Source organism: Trichomonas vaginalis, chromosome II, assembly GCF_026262505.1.
Source record: "Trichomonas vaginalis G3 chromosome II, whole genome shotgun sequence".
Lineage (NCBI taxonomy): Eukaryota > Parabasalia > Trichomonadida > Trichomonadidae > Trichomonas > Trichomonas vaginalis.
In genome coordinates this window covers 20,443,681-20,469,784 of record NC_067204.1, presented here as the reverse complement: position 1 = coordinate 20,469,784, position 26,104 = coordinate 20,443,681, and the positions used below count along the sequence as shown (strand labels likewise).

The following is a 26,104-nucleotide window of genomic DNA, read 5'->3' as shown; positions in this document are numbered from 1 at the left end:
TATTTAAACATAACACAAAAAAAGAAAAAGTAAATGAAGATTAAAATTATTTTTGTTCCGGCCTTTCTTCTGAAGGAATCTGCAGAGGCATTCCCTGAGAAACCTTTTGCTCTGATTGAATATTCATTCCAAGAGCATTTCCAAGAAGGGAACGAATAAAAGCTCTTTTAAGCATAAATCTTACTGGAAGTTGCTGTTCAACAGCTCCTGAAGTATAGATAGATTCAACACGTGTAAGAGATGACAATGGTATAAAACTTCTTGCCCAAAGTTTGTTGTAAGTCTCTTCTTTAATTTGAATTCTTGTATAAGCAGGATCCAGTGAAATCCAATCCTTTAGAGCAGTAATAGTCGAATTTAAGAAGTCAATTCCGCAGTTTGCAAGGCTTTCTGCTGCAAAAGAAGCGCGATGTAATCTTGCAAGAGTTTTTGGATTACTAATGGTGGCTTGGAATGGATTATATGCATTCTTCAAATCTTGTTCAGGTTGTTGAGGATTTAAATCAGAAAAGGTTAATTTTGAATTTTGTTGATTAACTTCTTGAAAAACACCAACAAAGTATTCTTGGAAGTGAACAAGTTCTTCACCAGTAGCAAATGATGCAAGTGGGAATTCTTCATCAAGATGCTGAGCTGCAGCTTTGATTGTATCCATATCAACTCCCGTTGTAATCAAAAATGGAGTATTAAGAGCGCGCTGTAAGTACATAGGTGTGAAGCCTGCAAGAGAAGATACGACTAAAGGTCTTGAACCTTGAATTGCATCTCTAATTTCTCTTGAAAAGTTTCTAAAATGAAATGGTAACACAAACAAAAAGAGAATTGTGCAATGAGAAGCGACTTCGACGTTATTTTGTACGACTTCAAGTCCACAGCGTTGTTTTGCTCTTGATGGAGTTCGAGAAGAGATTCTAATTTGTTCAGGTCTAACAATTTCACGCTTGAGCAATTCTTTTACGAATTTTGATCCTACAGAGCCACATCCAACAATACCTACAATGAATTCACCATAGGGATCTGAAGCATTAGGATTTTGTGAATCTGTAGGGTGTTTTCTCTTAAAATGTAAGTTATGTTTGAATCTTTGAGCTACGTCGCACCAAAACAAACATTGGTCGACAATGCATTTTCTAGTTAAAGGAACTTGATCATAAATTAATTTATTCTGCTTGTCAAGTGGACTATCAGTCCATGGAGGAATCTTGCATAACTCCTCAATTTCCTCAGGAGTATATCGAAAAGTCATTATTATACGTTATTTAATTAAATATTGTCACTTTTATTCCAAAAATAAAGAAAAAGTAATGCACCGCCCGGGAATCGAATCCGGACCCCCACCTTGGCAAGGTGAAATTCTACCATTAGACCAGCGGTGCTGCACATTTATATTAAATATAATTATTGATTTATGAATAGTTTAAAATTTATTCCGAATTTATTCGATTTATAAAAACATTGATAAACTTTCTATTTCTAAAATATTCTTTACTTTTGTCAGTGAAAAATGATATTGAGATTGCTTAAGGGTCCAATGTAAAAATTGAAAGTCTCTCAAAATTGAGAGGCGATTTGCAAATAATCATTATTGTCTTTTTTCGAAAATCCACTTTTCCTAGTGTTCTGATTAATATTTTGTGAATCTAACAATAAAGTATATGTTTTAGTAAGATGATAATACATTCTATCACTTCAAATCACATAAAAATTGCAAAATCAGCGAGTTTTATAAGAACATGATTTTTTCCTATTTTTTTGCTTCTGGATGCGTGTTTTGAAAAATAGATATTTTCGAATTTTGATTTTAATTTAAGTATAAATTTTATATTAGGAATTTTTTTGACCTATTTCCAATCATTAATTCCTAAGTTTTTCTAGGAATTTAATTGAGAAGAAATTAGGAAATTCGCTTTAATGCCATTACATCCTAATATTGTGATGCATGTAGTTTATATTTATTGAGGCTAATGCCGGAATATCGTGCATTTTATAAAAAATTCAAAGAATTGACAATTGGATAGCACAAATTTAATTCTCTAGACAAAGTATTATTGTTTATATATTCAAAGCATTATCCTTCGTTTTGAAATGTTGGCCAAAAATTTTCGTGTTATTTTTTGTGTTTCAGCATAAATTATGTATTGACTTATGAAAGATAAGCATTTTATTCATTATCATAAAGATATACCAAAACAAATTGATAAAATTTTAAAAAATGTGTATTTTAGTGGGTATTATTCTGGCCAATGCCCATTTTTAAACGATTTAATATTGACCATATCAATAGCCGACTCAATGTAAAAATTTAGATATTATTTTTTTCATTATTCAAACTTTGATAAATTTTAGTATAATGAATGATTTTGTTTCGTGTATGATACAGAAATGAAAAGCTTGATTAATATCATTTTGCATTTTTTCAAGAATGTTAGAGTACATCTACATTAAAAAATCGGATTCGAATTGCGATACTGCATCAAATTGTTGCACATCTGATAAGGATCTCAAAAGAGTAAAGTTAATTTTTTTGTGTTTTTTTAAGTTTTGGGCCTTAGTAAAAACACCATCTTGAGCAATATTTTTGGGACGACGATAGGTCTTATTTGGCCTTATAGTGGACCCTTAATGATATATCGTCAGTGTTTGATACTATAAGATAAAAATGCCATCATAACCATTTTTATTCAAAAGTTGAAGCAACTAAACTTAAGAATACTCTCGAAAAGCGTATGATAACGAGAGATTTAACAAAAAATATATTTAAAAATGAATGCACCGCCCGGGAATCGAACCCGGGCCCCCACCTTGGCAAGGTGAAATTCTACCATTAGACCAGCGGTGCTTTACATTTTTTTTCAATTAAGAACTAATAAATGTAGTTATTCATATCACACCATTCATATCAAAAAAGTGCCAAAATGCATCCTCATAAAGAACCAACTGAATTTAGTGTGATAATTGATGCGGGACCAAAATTGTCTAAAGATGAAACATTTGAATTTATCTCAAAGGAATTCACAAAACGGTATAATCACAGTTTTTCCGTTGATAATGAACCAATTAAATTCAAAAATTTCTTATGCATTAAATTCAAGAATGCAAAAGACATGAATGGAGTTATTAATCTCAATGGAATCAGTTATAATGAAACTTCTTTATTAATTACTCAATATAATATGGAAAAATACAGGGAATTGCATTCACAAATCGTAGACTATCTTAAAAATAGTTATACAGACAAAATGTTTGACTTAACAGATATTAGATCGCATCTTCCTTTATTTAATGCAAATTATTACGTTGATCTTCAACTCTTATTCTTTTTCATCGGATCATTTTCTCGAAAATTTGGTTTTGAAGTTGATATTCTTAATTTAACTAATAATAGAATCTCTAATGTGAATGTTTTCACAAAATTACATAATTTCATTCCGAATTTGAAGGCTGTTATTCTTGACAAGAATCCTATCCAAGATACCACACAATTAACCGAGAAAATGAAAGGAATGATCATTAGATTCAACGGATTAGAGTTAGGATCACTTTACAACGAAGATGAGAACGGTTTTCCAGATGTTACAAATCCAAAAGACATACCAGAGATTGAAATTCCTCCTCCTCAACCAAAATCAAATAGATATGAAAATAGAAGTTCCCAAGGGGATTCAGAGGTTGAATCCTTCTTAGATAAATTTTGGTCAGCACAAAATAATGATATTGGCTCAACAAGTGACTTCTATTTGCAAAATGCTTGTTTCAGCTTCATAATCAGGAATTGTTCACGTCAAGAACCTCTTGCTGCACTCATATCATACAATCAGAACCTTAGCCGCAAGGAACCAGGAGAATCTGTCACTCAGGGAAGTGTAAATATATCATCCACCCAAAAAGTAATATTTCCGAGCGGTTTTTCAGGCAGAATTGAAAGCAAGAGCATAAATCTTGTCTGCGGAATATTTTATTCTGTGAATCTCGTTGGAAATGTTGCTCTTGAAAAAGATTCTGATAAAATGTGTAAATTCTATAGACAGTTGACTATATATGGTGTTGGCGGACAACTCCGTATTGCTAATGATGTTTTGTATTTAACATAAAATAAATTTGTTTATTTTTCTGAAATAATTTCTATTTCTCCTAATACCAATACAAAATCTACATCCATGTAAGATTATAACACCCATTAATTATGCATTACAACATAAAATATAAATTTCTTATTGTTGAATCCTAAATAACTGAACGAATGAATAAGTCATCAAAAATTACAACGCAAGTCAATTCATATTCTCTATTCCACAAACTATATTATTGACTTTGATGAGTAGGGGTAATTTTAGCTAAAAGTGACACACTTGTAAAAAGTGATACACCCGTGAAGGGTGTGATTACCGATCGGTAATTTCGACAGTTTAGAATTTAAAATTTTTTATGGAACTGTTGCGAGTTTCATAAAGAATTTAAGGAATATAAGCAAAGATTTGAATCAAAATCTTAGACCTAAGCCGCTCGATTCGCTCGCGGCTTCCGCGAATTACAGATCAGCAAAGATTTGAATCAAAATCTTCGAACTAAGCCGATCGCTTCGCTCGCGGCTTTCTTTATTATTTTAAATTTGAATATTTCCATCAAGAGTTCATAAGGTAAAAAATTTCGTTTATATTATTGCAAAATAAAATCTTCATTATCAAAATAATATTAAATAAGGGTTTCGTTTTGCGAAAAAAACGTACAATACGCAATTAAAAAAAAAAAAAAAAAAAAAAAAAGGTAGTGGGGCCTCCAGGCACTTCGTGCCCTCTAGCCCTGAAGATGTTTAGTATAACTTTGTCCGGACAAGTAAGGGTCTATCGTCGCTACAGGAAAAGTTACAGGCGTTCCAAGGAAGTATACTTTGAGAAGCCTTCTTCTGGGTCGAAAACATTATATAATGTGTCGCTTTTCACAAATTATATATGTTTTCATGTTTTGTCATGACTTCTTCGTATATGTTTTGTCATGACTTCTTCGTATATGTTTTTGTCATGATTTCATCGTAAATGTTTTGTCAAGACTTCTTCGTAAATGTTTTGAAGAACTGAAGGTGTCACCAGGTCCCTCGGTCCCTCGGTCAACTAACATCTTTTTGAAAATGGTGACAACATGACATTTTGACAACAGTCCAGGAAATAAACTTCTTCTTCGTAAATGTTTTGTCACTTTTCTGTCACTTTTCAGGAAAAAACATTTTTATTATTATATATAAATGAATTTTACAAAACCACCGTTACCGTTCTTTGGAAATAAGAGTAGATGTAAAGATATTCTATTGAGAGAACTTAAGAAACTACCGAATGGTCTAACATTTGTAGATTTGTTCGGTGGAAGTTTCTATATATCCATTTGTGCCATACAATATTCCCAGACTCAAAGATTATATGCAATGACTTCGACAACTATATGGACCGTCTCAAACATATACCAGATACAAACAATTATTGAAAGAGTTAAAAGAAAAGATACCTATTAGGTAAGATGGAACGTATACCATTAGATAAGAAAAATATTGTGAGAGAGGTTTTGAAAAAAGCAGAATATATAGACTGGGATAGTATATCTGCTAGACTATTATATAGTGGTGCTATAAGAGTTCATGACATTGAAACACTTATGTCAAAAGTTTTATATCTTAACTATACAAATGTTTTCAAAGAGGACATAGAAAAATATATTGAGGGTATAGAGTTTGTGAGATGTCATTGGACAGAGTTGTATGAAAATATAAAGACAAGGAAAATGTTTTCTTTTATAGTGGACCCGCCGTTCTATAACACATGGATTTTCAATACCAAGTAGACTGGACTTTGAGAGACTCTTTAGAAACTTTAGACGTTTACATAACCATCCATGCTTTTACTTTACATCCGATAAAAGTGGTTTGGAAACCGTTATGAGATGGTTAGAGGACATACATGACTATGAGTTTATATATGACAAGATAGAATATGAGAGAGGTCCTATAAACTGGAGAAAGTGTCACAATAAAGCAAATTTTACTAGTAAGTAAATGTGGTTTGAAATAGGACTACTTGTTTTAGGTTTTTCCATTGTGTCATTTATTTATTTGACGTGGCAGAAAGGTACAGAGAATATGAAGATGAACCAATGCCTGCAAATGTCCAGTAATATGTACTCGTAAGAGATATTTTTATCTAATATTAAATGGACGCACAGAACTTAGCGAATGCACAGCAACCTGGACAACCAAACCCAGAGAATATTCCAAATGAAGTTAGAATACAAACTGCAATGGCAAACTATGGTCAAGGTGCCAACAGATGTAACAAATGCAAACTGCCATGTCAAATGACGCTGCGTTAGGTTTGCCACCATGGTATGCAAATATGAGATGGAAAGAGTTTTATACAAAACCCCGAAGTGGGATATAAACAACTCTATGCAGATGACGCGAACACAGGAGTTGACCCAGAAATATGTTTTCTACCAGAAGAGAAACAGAATGTATGAGCTCCAGTTAAAGAATGCTATGGAACTCAACAGGAAACGTAAGAGACTAGCGCGACATTAGATTTTTACATATAGTAAAATGGTTTCTTCAGTAGTATTGGAAACTTCTTCAGAAGAGTTGGAAGAGGTATATGGAATGGAATAAAAAACCGTAGGAAGAGGAATTTGGAACGGAGTCAAAAATATTGGTAAAAGGGTAGGTCAGTTTGTTGGTATTATACCTAAAGACCCTGAACCAGAAGAACAAGCTCCTGTTATACAACAGCCTGAACCTGCACCACAGTCTAGTTGGCAACCAAATCCAACACCTCAACCGTATTAAAAAATTATATTTTTACCGTTCGATAGTAGTTGTATATGAAACTAAGTTCTAAGTAAAACGCATGGTATAATGGAACTATTCTCTTTCTTCCATCTGTTGTAAACCATACTTGAAAGTCTGAAATACTTCCACTTGGTGGTTCATATAGCTTTGTAGGTTTTTCGTAAAAGTCATTTGCCAAACATAAGAAAGAGTTTTGTGCACCAGAAAATGAAGCATGAACTATAATAGCATCTGAGTCGAAAACATTTTCATATGTTCCATTAGGGTTTTCGACTTCATAAAAGTCCGGGTGTACTGGATATTCTGCAGGCTGATTTAACATCCTCATAAATCTATACCATGCCAAGTTGTTATATTTTGTAGAAATATAAACGTTTTCTCCAAGGTCTTCTATTCTATTGATTTTAACAGTTGCATTTTTCCTGTTTCATATATAATATCGAGATGGTACTCTCCTCGTCAATTTATACTGGTTTGCATATTCGATATAGATGTCGTTTATTTTTTCTTGAAAAGCTTGAAGAGTTGTTTCTAAGTTTACAAGCAAATTCACTTGTAAAAGTTTTCCCTGTTCAAATTTCTCATACGTAAGTTAGTATACAAGTCTCGTGTACTGTGGCACTGCGTTCCTCCGTACGCAATACTTGTGAATTTGACACTTTACAAAACCGTTAACGTATATTTTACAACACAAACACAAACACCAACTTAACCTTAAATATTTACAAAACCGCCAACCACTAATGACTTCATTAATGTAAAAATAAACGTTCTCACTTACAAAAGTATTGCAACTCCTCCCATTGCTGTGCTTCACATAACAGCTCATATTCTTCTGACTCACTTTCTTCTTCATATAGGTCAAAATCACTGTCAAAATAAATGTTAGTAAGTTTTGACAAAGCTAATGAAACACGCTTACCGTTTGTATCGTATGCTTGTATAAACTTTCCATTCTTCATTCCTTCATAAACGCTCAAACTAACTTTACCCTTTCTCCCTCGTATCTGATAGAATGTATTTTCACGAGGAACGAAGAACAAATTCTTGAACTCATGACCGTTGTAGTTTGTTATCTCAATAGTTTTCGTCATTTACATCCAAATAAAAATAAAAATTTTCAGTAAATAAAAAAATAAACTTAAAAATTAATGATATCACCACCCTCACACGTATGAAAACATAGCGCAAAAATAAATTTAGGTAGAAGGGTATACTCACCTCATTTCTACCTTTTCTACCTGTTGAATTCATTGCTTTATAACTCTCTTCCTTTCTCCAACTCTTCTAACTTCTTCTTAAGTTCAGCAATGTTGTCCTCATGAAGTTTAATCTTCTTAATATACCTTCTTATCTAATGGTTGCTTTATCTTTCTAAACTGAACTCTACCATCCTTCATAGTATGAACGTAAAAAACCTTCTGGAACCGCTCCTGATTTAATGTATTCTACCAAAAACTTTTGTTTCATTGCTTCAGTGACTTTAGTCGTCATTTCAATCAAATAAAAATTTTAATATTAAATAAAAATAACGTTATTTTTCAGTAAGGAAACGCAGGAGTTTTACGATTTATTTGAGGAGTAGGTTCTGGTTTAAATGTTGGAGTCGGTTTAGGAGTTGACTTTTGAACAGGAGTTTGTACTTTCCATAGGTTCAGGAGTCATTGAAGGTGTTGTTTGTGAGGTGTTGGAGTTTGTTTAACTTCAGCTACTTCAGTATTATTATAACATTTGCTTTATTTCTTTTCAACATCATAACTGCTCCTGCTGTAGCTAGCAAACCTAGTGGGAGACCATATTTATATAAGGACTTGACCAAATGCTATTTTTGACAGGAGCTGGTGGAACACCTAACCTTGGTGAGACTGCTCTTTGCCATTGTGCAGCTCGTAAGAAATATTCAATAGGTGCTCCATAATCGTTTGGTAAAGTTTGTTTCATAGATGGTGAAGGTTCACGAGAGCTTGATGAAGAACTCATTTATAAGCTTTAAAAATAAACGTTCATCCTTTATTCCTCACTGTCGTCCGTGGCTAAGTTATAGTCATCTAATCTTATTATTGGGATTCCATTAGCACGCACCTGAATGGCAAAGCAACAATCCCTCATAAATCCAATAAGTGGCTTTGGTACGTTTTCAGTTGCTAGTTCAATAGGTCCTTTAACAGACAATTTGTATGTTATTGGAGCAGTAGATGTTTGACCTTGCTGGAAGCAAAAGTCCACTTCTGTTGGAAAACCACATAAGAAAATAATGAATGTGTGTTGTCATAGCTATCCCATTTATGTTCCACACTACCATCATCCACCAATGACCTCATAACATCTTCATTAAATCCTATCATATCATTGTTTGTATTGCAAGCGTTCGCAACCATTTCATAAAATACAGGTCCATATGATTTTTCAGGTTCTGCAGGCATATTTCCATAAGCTCCCATGGAAAGCTGAAGATATTTAAACTTAGGGTTCTCAAAATTAACATAATAGTTGTCTTTCTTTCTAAATAGTGCCCAAATACTTTTAACATTAATAGGCGTATAAGCTGCTGTAAATGTTGCACTTGAACTATCTGTATTCTTTGAGAATGAACCGTCCATAGGAATCCAATCCATAACTTTAACAGGAAAACATAAAGCCTCGTTTGTATAATGTTCTACAAGTTCTGTATAAATGTTAGGGTCTAAAGAGAATGACTTTGGATGAATGAAACATTCATTAAAATCCATCTTTGTTCGAAATAGTTGCTGGTTTACAGTTGTAATAGTAACTGTTCCACTAGCTTCTACTGCCTTCGTTATCATAGTGAATGGTTCATTCCATGGAACAAATTTATTTGTCGGTGGATTTGAATCTGAAGCAAATGCAACTTTAAGAGTTGGATTGAAAGCAATGATATCATTTACAGATATAGATGTGCATTGTAAGGCGTCGCTACTGAACTTTACTTTAAGCTGAATGTTTCCTGCAAAAGCTGGAATAAATCGAATAGCTTCTAATGGAAGGAATCTTCTAACAGGAATTCTTAAACGAAGCTTAAAATCAAATGATTTTCCTGCTGTAATTGGACCACTAACAATTTGTCCTGTTCTGCATGTTCCCGAATGACTCCATACATCTTCATGTCGAGTCTTTGAGAAAACATCTACTTTCTTTATTTGTTCGGTAGTTTGTGAGTTTGAAGTTATATATGCTTCTTCTCTTGCGTTGTCTTGAGAATATACGATACGACCATTTGCAAGGATTTGATATCCAGCAACTGCATAGAAAGCGTCATCGAAACCAATCCAAAATCCTGGTGGGTTTGTTTTATTGGAACCTGAACCAATTTCTTTATCTACAATAAATTGACCTTCCATTTTATACGTAATGAATGTATTGTAAAGGTCCAACATATTTTCACCAGGAGGTGAGAGATTGAATGTTACCCATGTGTTATCTTTAGCAGTTCCAGGTTGTGATGGAATCTTTGCGTCAGAATATTTTCTATTAGTGTCACCAATTTGAACTGCATTGTCTATGATATCGAAATATGAGCGAATCTGATGAATATGCTCTGCTGGAGTAAATTCGTTTAGCTGTTCGTTCTGCATGTATTTACTTCAGATAAAAATATCTATTTACTTCATTATTCTCACTCTTCTTCTTGGCATTCGTGGTGGAAGTTGTTTCTTGACATTTTCAATGAACTGTACATTCTCTTTTGTCTCAACTTCTTTCACTGGCGGGTCAGGGTTCTTTGACTCGGTTTGTTTTTCAATGAAATTCACGAACTTTGCAATAAGCTCTTGGTTCGTTATTGAAAGAACATCTGGCTTCTTTTCTTCTTGTTCTATTGACTTTTCAGTTTGAACAGAAGGTTTTATATGGGCTTCGTGGACTTCACCCTTGCCATGCACCTTAATGTTGTCGCTCTCTGCATTCGCTAATGGAACCTTTCTTTTTCTTACGTATATTTTACCATCTTTACTCTGACTTACGTAATAGAAAGGATGTTGTATTCCTCTGCGTCATTTAATATAATAGACTCTCGCTCTGATTTTGACAAGCTCATTTTACATCGGTTAAAGTTTTAATTTAGTTTTTTATCTGCAGTCAAATGACTCAGACAAGCCCTACGGACAAGACCCAAGGGTCATAGATGTTGAAGCATTGAAGAAAGAAATTCGTGAGCAAATTTTATCCGAACTGAAGGAACAAAAACAAGAACAAAAGCCAGAGAGACCAAAGAGAAAACTTAGTGAAAAACAACTAGCTGCATTAGCTGCTGGAAGACAGAAGAACCCACGTTTGCTGGCGAAAAAAGCAGAGAAGAAGCAAAAAGCTAAAGAAGCTGAAGCAAAGAAAGAGTAAATGGTTTATTTTTATCCAAACTAAATGTATAGACAAATACCTTTATCTGTTGCGTTCAGTAGTGAAAACCCTGACGTCAAAATAAAGGGGAACAGAGTAACGTTTAAGTTTCCAACAGACTGGATTGTGAACATAAATGAAGAGAAGTACATTGGCATAACATCTATGTATATAACACGTGCTTTCAGAAAGGTTGACTTTATACTTCAAGTCGAGATAGAAAATGACGAACAGTCTTTAAGCGCCCAAAACATTCACATATACAAATACTTTAAAGACGATACAACATTGTTGCAATGTATGATTTCATTTAATGAGATGTTCGAGAAAAAGTTCAACATTGAAGTACAAACTTTACAGCCTTTACGTGAGTTTCTTGCACAACTGAAAGAAGAAGGTAGTCAGCCACAACTTATAGACTTTCATTATGAATTTAATGAAAATGAAGATGGAACTCATGACTGTCAATTCATTGTATTCTCACCATTCAATGAAGTCGCTAAAGAGAAAAAAAATCCATTACGTATAAGATTTCAAATCTCCGAACCAAGTGATGATTTTAAGAATGTTTTCAATTATGATGCAATGCTTCCGAGGAAAAATGAATTTTCAAAGATTGTAACACCTGGCATTTGGGATAGAAAGCAAGCTATATTATATTCAAACTTAAGTAAGGCGTTGAAAATGAGTTCATTGGTCATACAAGAACTTCACCACTTCCTAACCCTAAATACTATAAATTAACTGGCTTCAATCGTGAGTTTTGGATAGACATGTTCTCCACTCATGACCATAAATGTCCAGTGTTCTTGCCTCCAGACCATAAGGACTGTCTCTACATTGAAGCACAACTCTTAAACTCTACCATCGCAGTATTGTAAAATCTACGCTAGCTTTATTTTTATCACGAATGACCTCATTCATGACCTCATTCATGACCTCATTCATGACCTCATTGCTGACAAAAATAAGCCGCTAGCGGCAAGGGCGAAGCCCATGACCTCAGAACTTCAACTTACGAATAAAGCTTGTTTTAGTCGTTATTGAAAAGTTGAACTTTTCAGCAAAGCAAGGTTGACATGACTTACATAAGTCGAATGCAATCTCTTGACCATCATAAAGTGCTTTGTAAAGTTTCATTAAACTGAACTCAGAGTCTTTGTCATATGTTCCAACAGGTATGTGAATGTTCTTATCTTCATTGTAATAGCATTGTATAGCTTCAGGAAACATTTCATTAGCGGTTAAAGCAATAACATCTTGCTTCACGCCTTTCATTCTGCAGTGAAATGCAACTTCATTTAAATCATTCGTGAGTAAGTCTATGTAGGTCTTCTTTCCACAGAAAATACTTTTATAAGCTAAACTTTGTTTTCCAGGTGTTATTTCTGCAAAGTCGCTATGAAATTGACCAAGGTTCTTTCCTATAAGTTCGCGACCATATCTCTTCTTAAACTCTGCTGCAAGCTTTGGGATGTCTTCATTATATAAGTGCATACTGTCGGTATCCTGGTAAAATATTTGAAGACCCATGTCCTCTGCAGTACAGAATACTTCATTCATAATACGTTTTGACATAGACAGAATATTAACACCAAGTGGACAGAAGTTAAAGTGTCTGCAAATGCTTTTCGTTAGCTTGAAAATAGTTTTATCTGAACCATCCAAACCTTCGAACTTCACTATATGGTTGTAATTTCTTATAGCATATCTTATAGCATCTTTGTCATTTACTATGGTTATTTTTGACTCAATAGGAGATAGAATAGTTTTGCCATAAATGCTGTTCAGAATGAGTTTTATAATTTCTTGTAAGGGGTTTCCTTCTTTCTTATACTTTAACCTTAACTCAAACAACTTCTTTACTTCATCTCTTATTCTCATATCTCTGTTTCCATCGTAATAGTATCCTTGCAACACTTCACATTTGACACCTTGATATTTTATGAGGTCTTGTAATGTTATATGGTCAACATACATGAGACAGCAAGTGTTTGAACTTCTTGGAACGTTAAGTTCTGGATTTAGTTCAGGGTCGCAAACTATTAAATGAAAGTGTCTGGGTATACCAATCTCTGTTATCTTAATGAGAACAAAGAAGCCAGACATAAACTTTTCACCAATGGGTTCCTTTTGGTCATCATCGAATAAATGTCTCATGAGATACTCTGTGCTTAACATTTCTTCCTTCAATACTTTTGGAATACCTTCTAAAGTATAAAGTCTTGCTATAGCTGAAGGATATAATGAAACAGTGTCGAAGTCAGCAATGAGTTTCTTTTTGCTCTTTTGTTTCATGTTATCTGACAACATACATCTTCCACCTTGAATGCATCTCGAAATAAATTCTCTTGGTTTATTTGAGAGGTCATAAAGATTTCCATTCGGGAAGTATACTCTGTTCTCAAACAATTTGTTAGCAATAGAACAAATACTAACGTAGTCATAAACGTTTAAATCAAACTCTTTCAATAAGTCATTGCGGAACTTTACAAAACCTTCTCTTAAAATTCTTACATCTTGTTTGCAGTAAAACGTGCTATATTTTTCTAAGTCGAAGTGGTTTTCATCTATTCTGCAACCTTTGATGGAATCTATGTTTTTCATAAATGTATCTGCATCATGGATAAACTTACATGCTTCAGAAATGACACCAGTTCTGTTGTCATTTGCTAACAAAACACTGCTGTAGTAGTTATATGGAAATACTTCTTTCGGTCCTGTTTGTAAGTTAAACATAGCAGGAAATAGTTTAAGCTTCTTATTTATAACACTGTAAGAGTCTTTTATAATAATTGCCCGTCCTTTATATAAACCAGTTATTTGCATTGTTCGTGAACCTTTAATGATGGGAGTTCCTTTCACTTCTGTCATGTGTCTTAAGATGAAGTTTATGTCATAACTGAGGTTGTGAAAATATATTAAACTCTTGTCAGGAAGTCTTTCCAAAAATTCTGTTGCACAGTTTTGACCCCAAATGCTTTCACTCACTGAACCATCTTCACTGTCATAACAGATGTTAAAAGCTTTATGAAAGCCATCCGTACTACACTCAAAGTCAGCAAAGAAAACGTGCTCAGGAATGAATTTACATTTAGCTTTATTTACTTCTTTTGACTCTGCTTTCTTCTTCAGTTGTACACAATACTTTGGAGCATATGTCAAATCTTTAAATGGTGCAAGGTTCTGTTTATATAAGTCAGTAGTATATGTGAAAAGTTCTCCATAAGAAATAGGTTCGAAATATTTGCACTCCCACAATGTTTTCATAACATCCCATAACGGTGTTGTTCTATCATAACGAACTACATATTTATCTTCTCTCTTTGTATAAATCTTCATCTGTTTCTCAATGTTCATTCCACCACAAGCTTTGATTTCTATATAGTTTCGAATGAAGTATGTTGTCATTGGAAGTCTTTCATTTAGCATGTAGTGGTCTTCAACAAGAAGTAAGTCAATAGTTCTAACAGTTTCGCATTCTTTTGGTATATATCTCTTTATTTCATTATGTCTTGAGTCATTGAAATAACCAATGGTAACATTAAATGCTATACCTGTTGCGTCAGAAATTTCTTGTACTTTACTTTGAGGAAAGTCTCTAACACGAATGACTTCTCTCATGTGGTCAATAGTTTCTTCATTTACTCCAGCCTGAATGCAAGCATAAACGAAACAATTGTCCTCTGTCATAAGTGTTGCAGTTCTTTTGTTCAGTTCATTGAAGATTTGGTAGCGTTCAAGATTTATAGGTAATGTGCAAAGATACTTCCAGAACTGACCGCTTCTCTTCTTATAAAACTTCTTTTCACCATTATCTTTCCAAAAGCTTTCTATAAGTGCTGGGTTTCCTGTTTGCTTAAGAGCTTCCAAAATGGCTTTCTGGTCATTTGTCAGTGTGCTTTCATCTCTATATGGTCTCTTTTTTGGTTTGCCTTTCTTTACATCTGACATCGTTAAGCCTTCATATTCTGTTAAATCATACATCTTTATTTCAGTAAGATTCTTTATGTTTGTCAAGAAGAAGTCATAGTGCATTTCAACAATACCTGCGGCATTTGCTTCTATCTCTGATATAAAGTTCTCCTTCAAGAGCTGATGTAGTAATGTTCCAATATTATTGAGGTTTAACGTAGAACATTCATACTTTCCACCAAGTTTATAACATACCATCCATCTCTGTTGCGAGTTTATTTTAATTTTCTCTAAGAGTCTCATGAAAACCTTACCAAAATGTTTGTGTAAGTAGTCTCTGTTTGGTTCATCTAAAGCTTCGATGTTAAAGTCAATGAGTCTATTGCCTGACTTCACATTTCTCTTCCTATTCTCTTCATCTTTCTTTAACCATCTCTCACCTTCTTTTGGTTTGTCGTCAATGGAACGAATGACATCGTTAGCTTTGCGAACTTGTTCTATAGCACTTTTAAACATCTCTCTTCTCTGTTGTTTCAGTGTGTCGTCTCTTCTTCTTGTTTCACCAACGTTTGCATTTGTTATGTCAAACATCTCTCTTCTTACTTCATGAGGTATTGAACGTCTATGATATAAGTCAATAGCAACGTCATTTAAAGGAAATGCTCTTGCATGGACTTCGTCCTCGCCGCGTTGCGGCTTTATGAACTCATGAATTCTATCATAAGTTATTTCACCATTATAGTCATTGAGGATGTCAGCGAGTGCCTTTTTGTTTGTTGTGTAATGCTTTGCAACATCTATATTAGCTTCTGTAAGAAGTTGTTTTATTTCCGAGTGTTCTAACTTAGACAACTTCCGATACATCTTTAGTAGGAAATAAAAAAAAAATATTTTTTGAAAAAATAAACTTAGAAAAATTATTTCTTTCTATATTTGCCATTTCCGAACTTCGAAAAGATGTTTTATACCAGCATAGAATTTTTCTCTAGAGCTTGGTCTTATATCGTTTTCATGACAATATTTTCTATATTCTTCATATAAAGCCTTTTTTTCATACATTTTATAAGGACAATCTAACCAGAATAGCGCATATCCATTTTCGTTATCTAGGTCTCTATATGTTTCTTCTGTTTGTAGAATTTCGCTTTCTTCTATTTGTAGAATTTCGCTTTCTCTATTTAGTTCTATGTCTATATATTGTGGCTTAAAAGGATGTGGGCAAGAAGGGTCTGGCGCTATGTAAAAAGTTAATTTTTCTGTCATCTTTTCTATCGGATAAAAAATATTTTTTGAAAAAATTAGATTAGATTTTTTTAAGTTATTTTTCAAAATAATTTAATATTTTATTTTAATGAAACACATGCAAGATTGCAAGTTCTTTTCATACAATGCTCTCGCTACTGCCATCAAGAATGAGTTCAATAATGCTTCAAACGTTAATGTTATCTTTAACAAGAAGTTTGTGAAAGAATCTAAGTTTGGTCAGTATGTCAGACCATTAGCTATCGTCATTGACCGCAAACGTTATACTTCACAAGAGTTAGCAGTAGTTTTGAAACAAAAGGGTTTCTTCGTGAATGTCAAAGATACTCATTATACTGTCATAAAGAACTCCAACATTGACTTCTTCAGTATTGCTATGAATCTTTCCGAACAGAAAGAATATAAGAAGGGTGAAACAAATGTGAAATATTATCCTTCATCTCTGAAGACAATAACGAACAAAGATGTTATACAAAAGTTCTTACCAAAGGTTGAAGAAGCTTCAATTGACATTGACGAAGGAAGTGAAATGGTTGAAGAAATTGACCCTGAAGCTATTTAACCAAAAATATTTTTGGTGAAGAGGTGAGATATCACCTGTTTTTTCACCTCATTCTCTCTTCGTTAATGTTGTCGTGACTTCTTCGTTAATGTTGTCGTGACTTCATTCTTCCTCTTTGAAGTTATCGAAATATTCTGTTATTTTTTCCTTCAGTAATGTTAAGTCTTCTTTGAAGGTAAGTATTGTGCAACCTTTGATGTCATAGTGTGTTTGAGGAAGAGTATTTTTGACAATTTCTTTTATTTGCTCATTCGTGTCATTGAAATCGGTAAGTTTTCACGATAGAACCAGTTTCTGTCAGATTTATATATTTTAGCAAGGTCGTAAAAGCTTTTGTTGTTTCTTCTGACTAAATGCAACATAACCATATCTCTATCTTCTTCTTTCTCCAACTCTTCAGTATAAATCATATACTTATAACTCTTTTCCTTTCCTTTTGGTACTGAACGTGGTATTCTTTTCTGTATGCTTTTGTCTTTGGATTCAATGACTTCATCTTTTGCTTGAAGTTTCTTTTCCATCTCTCCACGTTCTGCTTTATATAGTTCATCTAACATCATGAAAATATAACAAGCATAACGAGGTGAAGCCCACATTGCTACAGCATTTACTAAAAGTCTATGAACATAATAACCTTTCAAACCAGGTGCCAAATTCTTGCGATTTTCGTACGGAATCTCTTCCCTCGGTTTTCCGAGGGAAGCAATCATATGAGGAAATTCTTCTAAAAGTTCTTTTGCCTGTTGGTTTTCAAACCAATGATATGCTTGCTTTGTAGAACGAAGAGCGTTCATTATACTTTGCATTTGATACATATCATCTTTGACTGAACGAATGAGTCTCAATTGTTTGTTATATTGTATGTATTCGTATTCTTCATTTATGGCTTCATGAACGATAGCAGTTGTTGTGTTCTCTAATGTTGACATTACTGTTCTTACATACAGGATAAAAAAATAAATAAAATAAAAACTAACTTTATTTTTTCTGAGATAAACACTATTTCTTCACAACATTAAATTTTATCCTGTATGAAATGACTTTAAAAAGATTATTGACTGACTTCGAATACTATCTCATTGACGCACTGACAGACCCTCAAAACTGTGTTGAAAGTTCTTTAAGCTTTAAGATTGAAGGTACGACGCATTTTGTCTTCACTTACGTATTGAAAGAATATGACCGTTATCATAACGAAGTGAATCAAACACTAATAAAATTTGTAGATAAAAAATTGGTTAACAATGAATATTTTAAACGTGAAGACCCAAACACTGCTGGAGATGATGAAGAATACAGACAAGTTATTGAAAAAAATAACGCAAGATTAGATGCAATAGAAAAGAAGTTTAATGAATGTCTTACAAACACGTATGAATATCTTATGCAGTGGGAAGCCAGATGGAAATAAATTTACGTCAAATATGCAATTTATAAAATCTTATGTCGACAGGCTACGTAGCACAGTGGTCTAAGGTGGTGTTATGGAGGGGTCAGGGTCTGTGGTTCGAACCGCGACAGCGCCGTATTTTCTTATTTTCTTTGTTTGTCTTGTTTGTCGTGAATAAAAAGTGTCATAAAAGTGCTCTATCTTCCACGGGAATAAATAAAAAATTTACTTTATTTCTTCTTTATTTCTTCTTTATTTCTTTGTTCCCGTGGAAGAAGGGTTTTGCTGTTTTTTCTCAGCCGAAATCAATGATTTTTTCATTTTTGGAATCCTTAGCGAATGAGGAATCTTTTCTCTCGTGGAAGCTTTGACCAAAAATAAATGGTTCATTTACTCACAATATTTTTGTACAAAACGACCCCAAACTTTTAACTTCTTTTCTGCAGCTTCAAATGCTATCTTAGCGAGTTCATATTCTCTAAATTCTCTCTTTAAATCTTCTTGTTCCCATTGGTCTAGTTCGTATGGAGAATCTCTATAACCATAATATATCTCACGTTCATGTTCTAATTGTTTTTCACACATTTTTCCAACTTCTTCTTCGAACAAAGGTTTAGCATTCTCTACTGTATCTTCAAGTTCTTCTTCATCTAATTTCTCATGAACTTTCTTGTCTATGGAGTCCATAATATCTTTGACATAAAATGCATACTTTACAGAGCACCATTCAGCAACAAAATGAACGAGGTTAGGATGTATGTAAATACCTTTGAATTCATTCATGACACCCTTTGTAAGCTCATAAAATGCTTGTTTTGAGGTCGAGCCACTTTTGGCTCCACCGTATTCGTTCATCCAAAACTCAAGAATTTCCTGCATTTTAGTACTATTGAGAAATCTGTTTAAATGGTTTAACTTTCCTGCTTCTCTTGCCATCTTTGTTGCATTAATGTAACCATCCTTGTCTCTACGTAAGACTTCAATACCGTTATAAGTGCCTTTTGTGAATGTTTCACCATTAGATTTGTTCGTGAATGTTTTTGCTTCGACTGACATTTCTGTTCTTACATACAAAATAAAAAAATAAATAAAAATAAAACTAACTTTATTTTTTTGGTCTTTTGTGAAAATTCACGAAAATTCAAGAGGTGAAAAAAGAGGTGAGAAAACAGGTGACATCTCACCTCTTCACCTAAATTATATTTTTGTCTGATTTACATCCAACGAAAAAGTTTAGAAGAATTTTCTTATTCTTTCTGGCATATTTTTGTCTTTCCAGTACTCCCGCTCTAATGGTCCCAGATGAGTTGGTTTAGATTCTCTCAAGTTCTTAGATGGTATAACATCTTCAACGCCTCCTTCATATCTTACTTTATAAGTGTCATCGTTTGTGTTATAGTCAAGTATTTCAATAACCACTCCTCGCTTTGCTTCGTCAATGGTTTCAGCAAGTTTGCCATTACTACTTTCGACTAATTTATGTCGAGGGTAAAATGCTATGGAGTCGTCAGCAGCTTTTATAAGATATCCATTACCTTGCGTAGAGTCTACGATATAATAATTTCGACTTAACCTTAAACGTTTCTTTGTCAATGGTTTGTCGTCAAGAACTACACGAACTTTTGTACCAGGAATGAGAGTAAATTGTGTTGAATTTCTGATATTTTGTGTTTGGCTTCGTTTCTTTTGTATATACTTTTCTTCTTGTTGTTGTGTCATTGAATTTGGTGTATGTCCTGTTGTAGAATGTGTTGAGGAATTATATACTTCGAGAAAATGTTTCATTGTTTCTTCGGTAAAGTCTCGCTCTTGATTTAAATCTCTGAGAGTCCTTATGAAGCGGTTAATGATACCGAGTATGTTATGGTTATGGTCTTCAGTAGTGTAGTGAGTTATGTTATGCTTAATGAGAAAATCTGTGATTTCATTGCTGAGGTATGCACTGTCTTGGTCTGATGTTAAAATACTTGGGCTATGTTCTGCTACAAACTTTTGTAAAACTCTTAACACTTCATGAGTTCCTTTATTTCTCATTATATACGCATATGCTTTACGAGTGTTAACATTTATGAAGATGAGGAATGGGTTATGACCACATTTTCTGCTTTGAATGAGAGTGTCAAATTGGTATGCGTCAGGAGTGTTGGAGTAAATTGGTAAAAAGTAGTCGTAAGGATTTATTTTTGTTTGATGTACAACATTTTTGTCAAAGAACCTTTTCACTTCAGCTCTGTTAGTAAATCCCGAACTCTTTGCAGCTTCATTGAACTTCTTAAATGACCTCCATGGATGTTGTTCGAATACTTCTTTCAAACTCATTTATGTAAAGTTAAAGATTTTAACCAACTCGTATCCAAGCGTGCATTGTTATATAAGGAGGCATATAATCTTTTCCATTACCTGCTGGGTCTGTAATACCAGCTACAACATGTGTATGATTTCCTGCAGTTCCACAGAAAATACCTGTGCTAACATCTTTGGGGTCAGTTGTGATATCATATCTATGCATTCCCTGTCTATCCGAACCCGCTGCAAGATTTGTATAACCTCTTTTTGTTATTGAATGTGAATGGTTTCCTTCCACAGATGTTCTTCCACTGAACCTATGCATATGTGAAGGAAGGTTTTCAATACCTATTTTCTTTGAACCTCCCATCTTCATTGACTGCGTATTAGTGTAGAATGGAAAACTGTCAACTATTTCATACCATCTACCACCAAATAAAGTGTTTGGATTTATTGGATTCATAGACGTATAAACAGCTCCTATAGGATATATTAAATCATATATGCTCATAACTCTATAAACATATTCTAAAGAACTTATGTCATTAAATACCATTTGGAATGTATCTCCCGGATGAAATGTTGCATTTGTTCCACTTTTATAATGTAATGTTAGTTCAATAGAATTATCCAAGAAAAATTCAAAAGTATCTGGTTGAAGACCTCTAACAAATTCAAATGGAGTTGCTGGTTCACCATTTATAATTTCTGTTGTAAATGTCATTGTATCTGGTTTCGAAAATTTCTTTGTTAGTTCTGCATCCACATAAGTTTTATCTGCTTTCTTATCTAACATTGCTGGTAGTTCATGTGCTTCAAAGTTTCTGGCATGATCTTCGGTATTCCTGCAACTCTTATCTAAATTGTTAAGAGTATCTTTTACGCTTGTACTTGGATTTTCTAATGGTGCACTTGAACCAAGGTCAAAGTTCAATATTATGTCGTCTGCTCTAACAGTAGTGAAGGATTTATGTGTATGGTTCTTGTCTGCTTTCTTGTCATATAAATCTTGAGCAGTGAATTTAATATTATGTTCATCCTTCATGACATAAACATCTTTACATCTAATGTTTCTCATCGTCGTTATGTCGTCATCCGATGTTAAACCTTGTGGAAAGTTAGGAGGTTTACAATATAATGCATCCCCACCAGTTTCTTCAACCGTTCCTTCAATACTTTCTATAGCAACAGTTGTGAAGGATTTATGTGTATGGTTCTTGTCTGCTTTCTTATCTAACATTGCTGGTAGTTCATGTGCTTCAAAGTTTCTGGCATGACTTTCAATGTTCCTGCAACTGTTATCTAAACTGTTAAGAGTATCTTTTACGCTTGTACTTGGATTTTCTAATGGTGCACTTGAACCAAGGTCAAAGTTCAATATTATGTCGTCTGCTCTAACAGTAGTGAAGGATTTATGTGTATGGTTCTTGTCTGCTTTACTGTCTAATGTAGCTTGAAGTTCATTTATATCGGAGATATTGTGTTTATGAGATTTCAAAACTTTGTTCATTGCTTCAAGTTCAACTTTGTCAGCTTTACTTTTAATAGCATCTTCAAACGTTATTTTTGACTTAACTCTCAAAGTAAATTTTGGTTCAACTAATACACCGTTAACATTGAAAGTAGAGGCATAAATTTCATTGTTATAACCAAATGTTTCTTGTGCTTTACCTGTGTCATACTGTACAGTACAGCTTATGTCATAACCTTTAGCACGAATGTATTTATATCTTCTTTCATTAACATTTTTTGTCTTCGCTTCATCACTTCGTGTTAAATATCCATGGTAGTCCGTTATAATCTGTTCGTCTGAAGTTATATAATGAACGTGGTTTTTATCTGCTTTTCGGCTAATTTCTCATTAACATCATTCACTTCTAATTCAACTCTTCCGCCAGAACTCTTATTATCATTAATCTTTTTCATTAATTCGGTAATTACGTCATAAAGACTATATTCTGTTTTCGGTTTTGTAAATAATGAGTCAAATTTCTTTTCATCATTACATCGCTGACATTAATGATATCACCAATTCTTTTTCATTTATTCTCTTCATTAATTCTGCAATAATGACGAATATATAATCTGTTAATTTATTCTCTTCATCGAGGGTTATAGAAGTTTTTTGAAATTGAATCATTAACTCCTCTAAATAAATCAATAACTTCAGATACACGTTTTTAATGTCTTGAATAACCCGACCAGTATCCTCGCCACTATGTGGCTCTGAGCCGTTGGGCTCTGTTGTTCATGTTCTTCGTCCCGTCGTTACGTGGTTTTATATATCTAACCATCATCAACGCAGCCATAACCGGAGGTTTGTTGCTACCGTTCGAAAATCCGTCCGTTATGTATGGTATATCTAAATAATTTCTTTGTGTTTGTTAAAACATTTGAAACAAGTCTTTTAAAACCATCTACAAAATTTCCTGTTTCACCTAATGTTCTTGCAGCATTTACAAGCTCACCCATTCCCGCTTTTGACCCCAAAAACGTCCATATTGCATTTATTTCACTCTGTATAGTTGTCCATTCAGCGAAACTAACACCCGCATTCGCTAAGCTGAAAATGAAATTCAGTGGATCGAACTTAATTCCACCTTCTTTTTCAATTTCAACGAACTCACTAACATGAGATTTTAAATATTCTTTCGTTAAAATTGTTTTCCCCGATGTTATGTCATTAACGAAACTATCACCGTCAAAAGTTAACGAATTCAATTTCGTCGTTGATGCTTTTATTTCATACACCGCTTTATTGATAGTTTTTGGCTCACCTTCTTTAGAAGCATATGAAACATTAATGAATGAATTATATGTATTCATGAATGAGTTAAAATCAATGATTTTTATTAATGACGCCTTTAATGATTCATTAACTGTTGAATCCCTTAAAACAATTAATGAACTGTCGTTAATGAAAGGTACACTGCAAACCGTCGAGTTTGGATCAAATGCTGTAGTTGGTGCAGGAATATTAATGATATAAGTCATTAAATCATTAAGTGACGTAAATAATGTTGTCGTTTTTGATTTAATTTCTTTAGCATCTGTTATATATGGTAATTTTATTTCTGTAGTTTCTGAATTAAAGATATTCGCTAAAATGTTTTGTAAACTGTTTTGAACAGCTGTGTAAACCGTTGAATTCGGAACTCTTACGATTTCACCATCCTTAATAAAAGGCATTGTACATGACGTAGTGCTTGGGTCAAATCTTTCGGGATTATAATTCAACATATATTCTAACGCTTCATATACAGACCTATAAACAGTTGTGTCGTTCTTCATGACAACTTCACCATTTACAATGAATGGCATAGTGCATGGAGTTAAAATAGGGTCAAACTTTTCATAGTCCTTCCATGTTATGTATTTCTCGGTATTTCCATCAGAAATAACAATATATTTGTCAGTAAGTGTGAGAGAGTATTGACCAAAATATAAACGTTTAGCTCTGTCAGCTTCATACGCATATGCAGCAATACTCATATTTTAATGAGAATAAAATGTTGTTCTATTTGCAAAGTACAGACCCAAACGAATACGGGACAGTAAAGCTACAAACAAACTTAGGTCTTCAGAATGAAGCGCTTGCTTTCAGAGTTGTTGACTTCAATACTATCGCTTCATTCGTTATAACAGATGAAACAGATTTCATGGAGCTTGAAATAGATGGAAAGAATCACGAAATAAGATTTCACAATAATGTAGAATATAAGATGGAAACATTAGCTGGAGTGTTAAATGCTCTCATAAATACTACAATAAACAAGGATAACGAAGAAAACTTAATGAATGTTAAACTTATTGCAGGAGTTTTGAAGTTCAGTTATGAGAAGGAGTTTAAGATAACACGAATGAGTCATAGAGTACAACTTCTTTTGGGTGCATACCATATGACATTTCCTTTGAAAAGTGTTGACAAAACGATTGAGATGAAATCTGTTCCATACGTATGTTATGGTAATTGTTTATACGTTGAGTCAAAAATAGCTAATGTCACAGGTATTTCAGGAGTTAATAGTAAAGGTTCAGTAGAATATAAATCCTTCTGTTATGCAGTCAATTCAATGTTCATTCCAAACGTTCCTGTCATAGTAACTCATTTAGGTAAATGGGTTCGCATTAGTCCTCATAATTTGAAAGACATGCAATTCAGACTTGTTGACTTTCAAGGCGAGCCTGTAGAACTGAAGGCACCAGTGCGAATGACTGTTGAAGTTGACTTTTTAGAAAATATTAAATGCAACAGCTTACAAGAGAACTCAGAGCTAAAAATATAAAGTATGAATGTTATGTATTAGGTCATGAACTTTGGTTATTGCTGTTTGATGAAACAAATGAGTTAGTTATGTCAGTCAAGAGAACAGAAAAAGGCGTCAAAGGCGCCGAGCGCAAAGCGCTATATTGTGTTAGTGAAAACTGCACCAAGTCAATAAGATTAGGTTTGCATTATGAAGATGAGTTCGATACCGTTGAAGAAGTTTTGGATAGATATTACAAATTGCTTTAATTTACTAAAACATATTTCAAACAAAGTTTATATTCTGTTGAAAGTTTTGTATATTCATTCGAATATTTATACTTAAACTCAACTCCTGTAGTTCCTGGTATTTCAATGATGCGGATGTTACCTATTTTCATGAATGGTGGCGTTTGACCACAGCATTCGATTTCAGGGTCGAGATCGTCAATGACACATTGTTTCCCTGTTATTCGTGATATAACATTTTCAAGGTCCTCCTTTGTTAGAATTATTTGGTTCTTGCTTATAAGATTTGTCAAAAGCTTCTTATCGTCTTTGAGTAAAATTGTTTGGTATAACTGAAGAAGGTAATGGTCTACGTTATCTGAAGGATTTGTTTGAACATTTGTGTAAGGGTTGTCGTTGGCTTCTCTTGAAAGAATTTGGTCCAGTGGTGGATACTCTAACTTAACATCTGATGTAGCGTTAGCGTTTGAAGCTGTGTTTAAATTCACGGATTTCAGCTCTGGTTCTGGCTCTTTCAAACACTCCGAACTATAGTTCTTTATGACAATATTGTTTGTCGTTCGTGAGTCAACATTTGATGTTGGTTCAATTGGAACATTAACGGCACCAGCTAAGATGGATTTGCTTCTCATTTCATATAGAATAAAAACCTTTTATATGTATGAAATGAACAATATACTCGACAAGGGTTTGAATGTAAAGCTAACGAATGAAAATATTGTTGAATTCACTGAGACAGGTGCTGTGATAAAGATGTAGAACTACTGAACAAAAGAGCTAAGGGAAGAAGCAGGAACATGAACAAAGGGTGGAAGCCTATAAAAATTTATGTCAATGATGGCTCAGGAGGTTCAAACATAAAGTATGCAGAAAGTTATAGAGTTTATGCTCTCAAAGGTGAAAAGCCTTCATTTAAGAACAGCTATTCTAACGCATATCCTCAAAAGCTAACGGATGGAGAAGTGGATGATATGAATGACAGCAAAAATATTAACAGAAATGGCGACAGAGATG

At 33.7% G+C, this 26,104-nt stretch overlaps 15 protein-coding genes, 2 non-coding genes and 3 pseudogenes across 20 annotated transcripts, besides 3 other annotated features; 5 read left to right on the top strand and 15 right to left on the bottom strand.

The window, feature by feature from the left end:
* Positions 1 to 43: 43 nt before the first annotated feature.
* On the bottom strand, positions 44 to 1,246 carry TVAGG3_0578920 (pyrroline-5-carboxylate reductase family; the record flags this gene model as incomplete). The annotated part of the gene is made up of 1 exon (XM_001312582.1): positions 47 to 1,246. One exon carries the CDS (start codon positions 1,244 to 1,246, stop codon positions 47 to 49), a length of 1,200 nt encoding a protein of 399 aa, XP_001312583.1.
* A 59-nt stretch (positions 1,247 to 1,305) lies between these two features.
* On the bottom strand, positions 1,306 to 1,376 carry TVAGG3_0578910. The gene has a single exon. It is a non-coding gene; the product is annotated as a tRNA-Gly (tRNA).
* Positions 1,377 to 1,524: 148 nt separating this feature from the next.
* Positions 1,525 to 2,618: a mobile genetic element.
* A 150-nt stretch (positions 2,619 to 2,768) lies between these two features.
* On the bottom strand, positions 2,769 to 2,839 carry TVAGG3_0578890. Its single transcript has one exon. It is a non-coding gene; the product is annotated as a tRNA-Gly (tRNA).
* An 87-nt stretch (positions 2,840 to 2,926) lies between these two features.
* On the top strand, positions 2,927 to 4,091 carry TVAGG3_0578880 (ribonuclease inhibitor domain-containing protein; the record flags this gene model as incomplete). Its single annotated transcript, XM_001312583.1, has 1 exon — positions 3,240 to 4,091. One exon carries the CDS (start codon positions 3,240 to 3,242, stop codon positions 4,089 to 4,091), a length of 852 nt encoding a protein of 283 aa, XP_001312584.1.
* Positions 4,092 to 4,316: 225 nt separating this feature from the next.
* Positions 4,317 to 4,698: a mobile genetic element.
* A 2,129-nt stretch (positions 4,699 to 6,827) lies between these two features.
* On the bottom strand, positions 6,828 to 7,154 carry TVAGG3_0578860 (uncharacterized protein; the record flags this gene model as incomplete). The annotated part of the gene is made up of 1 exon (XM_001312586.1): positions 6,828 to 7,154. The coding sequence occupies one exon, from the start codon at positions 7,152 to 7,154 to the stop codon at positions 6,828 to 6,830; it is 327 nt and encodes a 108-aa protein (XP_001312587.1).
* Positions 7,155 to 7,434: 280 nt separating this feature from the next.
* Positions 7,435 to 26,104: part of a mobile genetic element that runs on past the window's edge.
* On the bottom strand, positions 7,600 to 7,920 carry TVAGG3_0578850 (uncharacterized protein; the record flags this gene model as incomplete). Its single annotated transcript, XM_001312587.1, has 1 exon — positions 7,600 to 7,920. The coding sequence occupies one exon, from the start codon at positions 7,918 to 7,920 to the stop codon at positions 7,600 to 7,602; it is 321 nt and encodes a 106-aa protein (XP_001312588.1).
* TVAGG3_0578840 lies at positions 8,371 to 8,806 on the bottom strand (annotated as a pseudogene). The gene has a single exon. A coding segment is annotated over exon 1 (436 nt).
* On the top strand, positions 11,204 to 12,057 carry TVAGG3_0578830 (annotated as a pseudogene). Its single transcript has one exon. A coding segment is annotated over exon 1 (854 nt).
* Positions 12,182 to 13,786, bottom strand: TVAGG3_0578820 (organellar and viral DNA polymerase type B; the record flags this gene model as incomplete). Its single annotated transcript, XM_051239109.1, has 1 exon — positions 12,182 to 13,786. The coding sequence occupies one exon, from the start codon at positions 13,784 to 13,786 to the stop codon at positions 12,182 to 12,184; it is 1,605 nt and encodes a 534-aa protein (XP_051096933.1).
* On the bottom strand, positions 15,506 to 15,958 carry TVAGG3_0578810 (organellar and viral DNA polymerase type B; the record flags this gene model as incomplete). The annotated part of the gene is made up of 1 exon (XM_051239108.1): positions 15,506 to 15,958. A coding segment is annotated over one exon (453 nt), but the record flags the coding sequence as incomplete, so codon positions are not given.
* TVAGG3_0578800 (uncharacterized protein) lies at positions 16,446 to 16,919 on the top strand (the record flags this gene model as incomplete). The annotated part of the gene is made up of 1 exon (XM_051239107.1): positions 16,446 to 16,919. The coding sequence occupies one exon, from the start codon at positions 16,446 to 16,448 to the stop codon at positions 16,917 to 16,919; it is 474 nt and encodes a 157-aa protein (XP_051096931.1).
* On the bottom strand, positions 17,491 to 17,848 carry TVAGG3_0578790 (KilA, N-terminal/APSES-type HTH, DNA-binding family; the record flags this gene model as incomplete). Its single annotated transcript, XM_051239106.1, has 1 exon — positions 17,491 to 17,848. A coding segment is annotated over one exon (358 nt), but the record flags the coding sequence as incomplete, so codon positions are not given.
* On the top strand, positions 17,956 to 18,330 carry TVAGG3_0578780 (uncharacterized protein; the record flags this gene model as incomplete). Its single annotated transcript, XM_051239105.1, has 1 exon — positions 17,956 to 18,330. One exon carries the CDS (start codon positions 17,956 to 17,958, stop codon positions 18,328 to 18,330), a length of 375 nt encoding a protein of 124 aa, XP_051096929.1.
* Positions 18,700 to 19,365, bottom strand: TVAGG3_0578770 (uncharacterized protein; the record flags this gene model as incomplete). Its single annotated transcript, XM_051239104.1, has 1 exon — positions 18,700 to 19,365. The coding sequence occupies one exon, from the start codon at positions 19,363 to 19,365 to the stop codon at positions 18,700 to 18,702; it is 666 nt and encodes a 221-aa protein (XP_051096928.1).
* On the bottom strand, positions 19,776 to 20,628 carry TVAGG3_0578760 (integrase core domain containing protein family; the record flags this gene model as incomplete). Its single annotated transcript, XM_051239103.1, has 1 exon — positions 19,776 to 20,628. A coding segment is annotated over one exon (853 nt), but the record flags the coding sequence as incomplete, so codon positions are not given.
* TVAGG3_0578750 (ATP binding) lies at positions 20,648 to 21,058 on the bottom strand (the record flags this gene model as incomplete). Its single annotated transcript, XM_051239102.1, has 1 exon — positions 20,648 to 21,058. One exon carries the CDS (start codon positions 21,056 to 21,058, stop codon positions 20,648 to 20,650), a length of 411 nt encoding a protein of 136 aa, XP_051096926.1.
* On the bottom strand, positions 21,259 to 22,651 carry TVAGG3_0578740 (annotated as a pseudogene). Its single transcript has one exon. A coding segment is annotated over exon 1 (1,393 nt).
* TVAGG3_0578730 (organellar and viral DNA polymerase type B) lies at positions 23,010 to 24,087 on the bottom strand (the record flags this gene model as incomplete). Its single annotated transcript, XM_051239101.1, has 1 exon — positions 23,010 to 24,087. A coding segment is annotated over one exon (1,078 nt), but the record flags the coding sequence as incomplete, so codon positions are not given.
* On the top strand, positions 24,105 to 24,881 carry TVAGG3_0578720 (uncharacterized protein; the record flags this gene model as incomplete). Its single annotated transcript, XM_051239100.1, has 1 exon — positions 24,105 to 24,881. The coding sequence occupies one exon, from the start codon at positions 24,105 to 24,107 to the stop codon at positions 24,879 to 24,881; it is 777 nt and encodes a 258-aa protein (XP_051096924.1).
* TVAGG3_0578710 (uncharacterized protein) lies at positions 25,108 to 25,722 on the bottom strand (the record flags this gene model as incomplete). Its single annotated transcript, XM_051239099.1, has 1 exon — positions 25,108 to 25,722. One exon carries the CDS (start codon positions 25,720 to 25,722, stop codon positions 25,108 to 25,110), a length of 615 nt encoding a protein of 204 aa, XP_051096923.1.